The 8,293-nt window shown below is 36.1% G+C and overlaps 1 protein-coding gene across 1 annotated transcript; it reads left to right on the top strand.

The window, feature by feature from the left end:
* Positions 1-1,171: 1,171 nt before the first annotated feature.
* On the top strand, positions 1,172-3,740 carry LOC145069324 (PHD finger protein At2g01810-like). Its single transcript, XM_079016256.1, has 3 exons — positions 1,172-1,481; positions 1,575-1,833; positions 2,057-3,740. Exons 1-3 carry the CDS (start codon positions 1,172-1,174, stop codon positions 3,738-3,740), a joined length of 2,253 nt encoding a protein of 750 aa, XP_078872382.1.
* The last annotated feature ends 4,553 nt before the right edge of the window (positions 3,741-8,293 follow it).

The raw sequence follows: 8,293 nt of genomic DNA, 5'->3' as shown, positions 1-8,293 counted from the left end.
TAATAAATATTGGAATAGTAGCAAACTAAATGTATTATGTTTTTAAAAGAATACGCTTAAGCCCAAATTAGACTTATTTTTAAGAAGTAGGATCATGTCTATTGTTGGTGTAATATCGAAATCACCTTTTATCTAATTTAAGTACGTTTATAAATATAATTTTAACATTTTGTAATATTTGACAATCGTGTTACTTAATAATCAACACCTTTGTCTTATTTTATTAGATTATATAAATAGATTTTAGAAGAACCTTTCCAAGCATCAAAAAGATTGTTTATGAGAAAGCATATGCCAAATTGGGGAAGAGTAGTCATCTTCATATTTAGTGATGTCCAAGAGGCGCATACCACAACAAGATTTCTACAGAAGCATAGCACCATCATGATGTTCGAGAAAATGTGAAATAGTCTTTAGGGATGAAGATATAATACACAAACCATCTACCGCAAAATGGTAGCTATATTTGAAAAGACTAAAATGCCCTCATATCTCATATGAGGGGTACATAGGTGAGAAAACAAAGATCATTTAGTGACTGCTAGAAATACGGACCATTTCCATGATGAAAACTTAGAAAAAGGTCCATTTTTGCAAGTTAAAACTATTTTACTCTCGGGTGAAAGAACAATGAAAACTACATTGATCATTTTTGTAGTTTTTTCAAAAATATTCAAATCTATAAGTGAGATTTTAAGTTTAGGTTTAGGCAACTCTATAATTTGGAAATATTATGATAATCTTCTACATATTAACTCGCTATAAGATCCGTGTCGTGGCATCAAGAGACAACGCTTTGTAGATTGTTAACTGTATCGATAAGAAATCCACATCAATACTAAATTGCAAAAATATGAAAACAACGGGTCAAAAACGGTAAAAACCCCAAACTAAAGGGATGCTAAAAGTATGTTACACGTGGTCAATTTTTGGGGCCCACAATAACACACACGTACTCCCTAGCCTATCACAACAAAGTCGGTTCTCTTTTACTCACACAAGCCCGCATGAGTATATTTCGTTACATTCTCAATTTACCATTTCACCCCTACCATCTCTTCCATAATCTCCCGCCTTAGAGACCCAAATTCGTCATTTTACATTTACAACCCCCCACCCACACACCCTATTCCTCCATTTTCGGTTCTTCATTTCTCTTCGTTTCTCTCCAATGGCGACGTTGGAAGCTTGCATTAAGAACAATACCAATAGAAAGAGGAAGCAACGAATCTTCGAGTTCAAGAGTTTTGGGAAATCAATAACTGATTTTTCGGGTCCATTTCGTGATAACATTCGATCGTTTCTTGATGAATATGGTGAGCAGATTGAACAACGCCAACTAACTGGCGCCGTTTCCAACAATGTATGGTCTACTCTTCTTCTCTGTGAATCAAACGGTGCTATTTTCCCTCTTTACACTATTGAAGAACACATAAATGATCAATCTCTTCGCCCGTTTTGTTGTCACTGCAAATCAGTTGGTTAGTTCACTCTCGCTACGTGTGTTTCTCTGTATGTGTGTGTGTGTGATTTTAACTTGTAATGAATTGTGATTTTGTGAATTGGATTTGAAGGATGGGGTCATCATTTTGTTTGTAAGAGAAGATACCGGTTTATGATTCCATCGTATGGTGATAAGCAACCATTGAAAGATCATGATCAGAAGAACAGTTTGGAGCTCGATGAATCACATATCTTACACGGCTTAATTCACTGCAATGGTTTTGGTCATCTAATTTCTATCAATAAATTAGAATTAGACTCTTCAAATTCTCTCACTGAAACCGATGTCATGAATCTCTGGGACAGCATTTGCAATTCTCTAAAAACCAGGTATGTTTTCATCTCAATTTCATGTTCCATTGTTAAACAATCATAATTTGCACTCTACACTTGTTATTATAAACAACATTTCACTGTTTGTAATTTTTGCTTAAAATTGAACGTAATTCTCCAATTCGTATAACTGAAAAGGAATCAAATCAACTATGAAGATAAAAACGAGGTCAAAATGCATAATCTGATTCTGCATTTGGTATGAATTTGCATCATGCAGGAAAGTATCAGTAGCTGATGTTAAGTTGGAGAGATCAATGGAGTCAAGGTTAATTCATGGAATCGCATTCAGAAGCTCATGGTTTGGGAATTGGGGATATAAATTCGGCCATGGAAGCTTTGGTGTTACAGAAGACAAATACACGGTAGCTGTAGGATTTCTAGCAGAATTACATCTCGATAACATCATCAATGACTTGAAAAACACTTACCATGGAAAGAAAACCCAACAAATTATCTCTAAATACCGGGAATTAAGTGAAACTCGATTGTTTTCATTGAGTGATCTTCTTCAATTTCTGCTTGAATTCAAGCTCTCGGTAGATACTGAAAGACAGATTCTAGCGCCATCAAGAAAAATACCAAAACATGAACGTGCTACATTCGAAGAAGATATTCAAAACCCAAAATGTCTCGACGAATTCTTGATTTCAATTACGAATTCAGATTGCAGGTGGCCTCAAAGGAGAGTCGAATACTCCATTGACGTAATCGTAAAGTTACTAAAACAGAAGAATGTCGCAATGTCAAGACACGAATTGAGAGAGAGTGCTCGACAATTTATCGGCGACACAGGTTTGATCGATTTCGTTCTAAAATCAATCAACGTTTTATGTTACGATAATTACATTATTCGTCGGGTAGTCAATTCATTGACCAAATTAGTCGAGTTTGAAATCCATGAAATGGCTGAAGATCCCAAGAACATCAAATCTGTGTCATCGTTATGGAAATTAGAGCCAAGATGGCCTAAACAGAGACTCGAAAAAACCGCTAAAGTTATCGCAAACATTTTAAAAGAACACAAGATTATGAACACAAGAAGAAATGGAGCAATGTCACGTAAAGATTTAAGAAACATGGCGAGTAAATACGTTGGTGACACGGGTTTGATCGATTTCGTATTGAAATCGATCGATAAATTATCAATCGGGAATCAGATTATAACCCGAATGAAAAACCCATTAACCCGATTGATGGAATTCGAGATCCGAGATCAAAACAATGAGGAATTTCATGAAGAAGATGGAGATGTTTACGGAGATATCTTGTTTTTGTATAGAAACGTTCTTTTAGGTTACCCGTGGTGGAACTCAGTGAGTGAAGCGAGTCGAGTTGTATTAAACAGTAAATATTTCGTGAAGAAATGGGAATTTGAGGTTAAAAGTAATGAGTCAATGACGTTAACCTGTCGAGTTTTACCGAGTTTCGACGAGTTGGAAACCGAGTTGACTCGTCAACTGCCGCCGGGGGAGGTGGTGGTGGTGTCGCCGTGGATTACGGTTGGGGAACTCCGGGAGGTGGCGCAGTACGCGCTGAGGGATACTTACTGCGTAATGGATAAATTTGTGGTGAGTCAAATTGGAGGGTTAAAAGGGATAAAGGACGAGGTGGTGCTATCGTGCGCGGTGGAGGCGGGGGCGCAGGTTTGGGTTAGAGGGAGTGGGCTGGACTTGGGTACGACGCTGAGGTATGAGGGTTATGATGGGGATGCGGTTGAATCAAGGGTGGATTGTTTGTGTGGGGCACGTGATGATGATGGAGAAAGGATGGTGGCGTGTGATGAGTGCCACGTGTGGAGGCATACGAGATGCTGCGGAATAGAGGATGATGAAGGTGCACCTGTGGAGTTTGTGTGTGGGGATTGTGATGCGAAGAGTAAAAGTGAGCTTTTGAGCCAATAGGTTGAGGGGTGGAGGATTTGTTAAGTTAATCACATTTATTTATTTCTTTATTACTTTAATATAATAGAAAATATATATAGAATCTATGGAGATTATATTGTTGTGATGTCATCATATCAAATAATCTTTACCACAAACTTTAAATGATGCAAACGAAAAAACATAAAAATGAAGGAAAACTTACCTCAATTCCGGGATTCCATGGATATTTCTTTCTTTGGACCCCACCAAATGTTTTTTTACACTTTGGTCCCGCATCTTTAGGCAAATGACATAAACGATCCGTTTCAGGAGCTACATAATCTTAAAAAACTCCTGAAAAACGGAAATCCAACTCTTAAATTTGATTTACTATTTACAAACAAACCTTGAATATTATGATGATTTCTTTAAAAAAAACATTCAAGGAAAGGGGCATGGAAGAAACTATATAGAGGAGAAAGTGAAATATATTAGTGTTAATGAAATTATTTATGGACAAGTGGGAAATGGTAAAAAAAGAATACGAGCATATATTTGGATCTTTTATGATTTGCGAGGTGTTGGATTATATGTGCAACAGTGTAGGGGCGGACGCAGGATTTAATAGTAGGGGTTGCATGGAAAGATTAGGGGTTGCACAATAGTAGAAAAAATAAAAAATTTTAAAAATTTCGGAAATTTTTCCACTGCGGCCGGAAAATTTAGGGGTTGCCAGTGCCACCCCGGAACCCCCCTAAATCCGCCACTGCAACAGTGCAAGCTGTAACATACTTGATTTTAGCTAGACATTTTAACATGTAAAGTGTGAAAAATGTCATCAAAAGTTAAAATGTTATTTATTAGTGTAACCCGGGTGTTAATAAGTAAACAAAGAGAAAAGTTTAGATAAAAGCTTCGTTATATGGATATTAAGACGTGATTAGAATTTAAGTACGTTGTTCATTTGAGTTTTTTGCATTAAATGCGTTAAAAGTGAAGAACTAGGTTAATTATGACAAATGTCATTTCTAATGAGTGGAAGAAACAAGATTAAGGATATAATATTGTTAATAATGAGGTTTGTTCTATGGCGAATATAGCCGTTTTGGAGAATTGGTTGGTGTTACGGAGTAAACGATAATGGGTAGACTATGTTTTTCAGAATGACTAATCTATATTTCGGACTGACGTAGTCAATTCCGGACTATTGTAGTCAAACCGTATATGTTGAACCAACACTCCTTAATATGTTTTAGTAAAGAATGCTTTCTCAACACCAAAAAAATCTCCTCTAAATAACATGTATAGTTGTGTTTTTAACTGCTTCAAAATGAGTTACACAAATAACGATCACGAAGAAAGTTTTGCTAACTTGTCTATTTTTTGTATAACCTTGGAAGAACCAACATCTATAGTTACACCAACATCCTAATATATATTATTGATCATTTTCAACTATGTTTTGTTGATATTGGATGTGTGGTAATATAATATTGTTCCAAAATATAATTGTTTAGTTAAATTTATTATAAATTTTACAACTAATTGTTTTATTTTGCCCAAAAAATGTAGGTTCATACATTCACCACGTGCACGCTCCTTGCTATTTTCTTAGGCAGTGTCCCTTTCAGTGGCGACTAACTGCAACATAGGCTTTCTAAAAACACCTAAATGCTCAAACGAGCACATATAACTAAACTTCATAAATTCTCATTCTAGGATTCTGTCCACTTTTGCTCGCATACCACATGATGTCTCTGCCAACATCAGTAATTGTCGTGTGAATGCAAGTCATACGCTATCAAATATCAAGTAGACGATTGAATAAATGATTTTACCATAAACCCACAACAAAACAAGAGACAATAAGTAAGGCTAAATCATGCAATCTCAGGCCATGCAATCCTAGTTTTGTACAACCTAAGGCATTCACTTAGCAACTAGTTAACATTGACATGAACTTCAAATAGCACATAACAAGCAAATTCTAAGGCTACAAGGCACGAAAGATCCTTATCCTATATACTAGTATGCATTCCAACTGATCACATATCAACATATAAAACTAGTATGGATATTTTGGGAATCATTTTTCGTTCTAAGCTCCTACGGACTATGCGTATCGCAATATTTGTTCCTTTTTATTAAATTTTGTTTCAAAAAGGTTTGTAAAAATTTTTAGCTCCTAATTTGAGTTTGGAATCACTTAAACCAGGGCTCTAATACCAAATAGTAGCGACAATAATTTCAACCAAAATTTTCTTTTAAAAAACATAAGTAAAAACAACCATTTTCATAAAAAATGAAATATTAATAGTTTGTCAATCACAAAACCACGTCAAATCAATGTATCGTAATAAACCATAAAAGTTGATATAAGTCTAAAATCATAAGTCATCATCGATGCGAATATTATACAGTCACATTGGGACCTTTCCACAATCAGAAGAACAACCAGAAAAACATTTTGTGACAACCATAAACTTTGTCCGTTTCTGTCATGCGATTTCCGTTAACAAAGTTTCGAATTCATTAATTTTCCGTCAAAATTTTGGTTTAATAAAATAATCTAGTTATATTTAATTAAACTATTTACGAGTCGAAACCAAAAATCGCGCGGAAACCCGAATATCTCAAGAAAACTACATTTTCGGTCTAAAATGGGATTACGACCGTAAACTAGTTTACGGCCGTAAACTCGTTTACGACCGTAAACCTGTTTACGGTCAGTGGAAAGTGGACCCCTCACCTCACCCCTATAAATACGATGCCTCCACCTTCATTAGAACACTTCTGGCCAAAAACTCTCTCTCTCTCTCGCTCTCTTTAGACCTCGACCGTAAACACTCAAAACGCCTTCAAACTTCGGAGAGCATCGAGAAAACCACGTTTGGAGTCTTTTGGAACATCTGGAATCACTCAGCTCGTTGAAATCAGCATCCAAACCCATTTTCCGAGTTTACGGTCCGACCTTCAAAGACCGTAAACTCAGTTCTTGAATTTACGGCCGTAAACTCGGCAAGCTGCTGAAACCTTAAACTCGTGTTCTAAGGTCGTAAACTCACATTCAGAATCCGTAAATTCGTGTTTTAAGGCTTTAAGGTTGTCAACTCATTCCTTCGATTCAAGCAAGTCTCGGATTTCGTTAAGTGTCACGCGCAACAACTCGGGAATCTTCATTTCAGTCAACAACTCCACGAAACAACGGTGAGTTCATACCCCTACGTAGTTTCGAGTTATTTTTATGTTTTAGGGGGGGGGGGGAATACAAGCAAAAGTACAAGGAAACTTGTGCTCAAAATATATTATTTTGTTTAAGATAACCATATTTCAACATGCTTTTGACACGAAAAACAGTTTTACCAAACGATTAAGAAATCAACTCGTAGAAACAGGTTTTTTTTTCAAAACTAGAACAAGGAACATGTGAAGCATATAGTAAAATGTATTATTTTATAAAGGATTCATGCAAATCATAAGCAGGATTTTCAGTGTTATTACGTGTAAATTTGTTAGGCTATGTTTGAGACGCGTCCTTGGTAACACTCACCACATTAAACAGATTGGAGGAGTAGCCCTCGTGACCAGAATCTCTTGTAGGGAGAGCGTGACTGTTGTGTATAGATCTATACGGGACTGACAATCTCGCACCTCACTGCTAGCTACAATTGGACCGGCAGGTCTGCGGGTGACAAAGTCATTAAGGATATCAGCCGTTGTTGGCCATGTCCAGTCAGTTATGGTTACGAAACTCACAACCTAGATAACAGGAATTTACTTTGTAATAATGAAACAAATGAACTAACCTCAAAGTAACAACCGTTAGATTACTGGAGGGTATTAATAATACCTTCAGGACTTAGTTCATCACGGTTTCTTTTATTTAGCTTTTAAGACTAATATATCTCTGGGTGTAGCCAGGGTCTTTAAAAGAAAACTACTTATATATATATATATATATATATATATATATATATATATATATATATATATATATATATATATATATACACACACGAGTATGGTAGATACTTGCAAACCTCAGTTTAAAACGGATAATCAACCAACCACCTTTAGGGAAAATATAGGATTTTCCCGGGATAAACCGGCTATTCAAAACGGATTGTTTTTCAACCAACGGATATTCATATTCATTCCACGACACATTGGATTGTACACGTTCTGTACGAAATTGGAAGTCATGGAATGAATGGGTTTTCAAACGTGATTTTCATAAGAAAATATAGGATTTTTTTGAGGAACACTTTCCAAAAAGGATTCAAAGAAAACTTTTCCACCAAAACTAAATGCTTATGAACTCACCAGCTTTATGCTAACTTTCAAACTACTTGTATTCTCAGGAAATTAGTAGACAGGTACTTCCAGGAGTTCGAAGAAGTCGAAGCGTTAGTGTCGTGAATTTCTATTTTACCTTTGATAAGAACAAAACTATGTATTAAACAATGTAAACATTTTTCACATATGTATTCAATGTCTGGTTGTGTTTACTATGTTTGCTGTTATTCATTGGTTGCGATGCTATGCATGACGTCAGCTCCGCCCCAGAACGTTTCCGCCATCAGTTTCGGGGT

The sequence above is a fragment of the Lactuca serriola genome, chromosome 8, assembly GCF_051521515.1.
Source record: "Lactuca serriola cultivar US96UC23 chromosome 8, Lser_US96UC23_V15, whole genome shotgun sequence".
In the NCBI taxonomy this organism is placed as follows: Eukaryota; Viridiplantae; Streptophyta; class Magnoliopsida; order Asterales; family Asteraceae; genus Lactuca; species Lactuca serriola.
Note: the sequence above shows the minus strand (reverse complement) of the source record. Positions and strands in the feature narration are given on the sequence as shown.

What these genes read in the sequence shown, in the direction of transcription:
- LOC145069324 (XM_079016256.1), top strand. Translation starts at nt 1,172, where the DNA reads ATGGCGACGTTGGAAGCTTGCATTAAGAACAATACCAATAGAAAGAGG. An exon ending in TTGTCACTGCAAATCAGTTG is followed by an intron (nt 1,482 to 1,574) that starts GTTAGTTCACTC and finishes TTGGATTTGAAG; the next exon opens with GATGGGGTCATCATTTTGTT. An exon ending in TGCAATTCTCTAAAAACCAG is followed by an intron (nt 1,834 to 2,056) that starts GTATGTTTTCAT and finishes TGCATCATGCAG; the next exon opens with GAAAGTATCAGTAGCTGATG.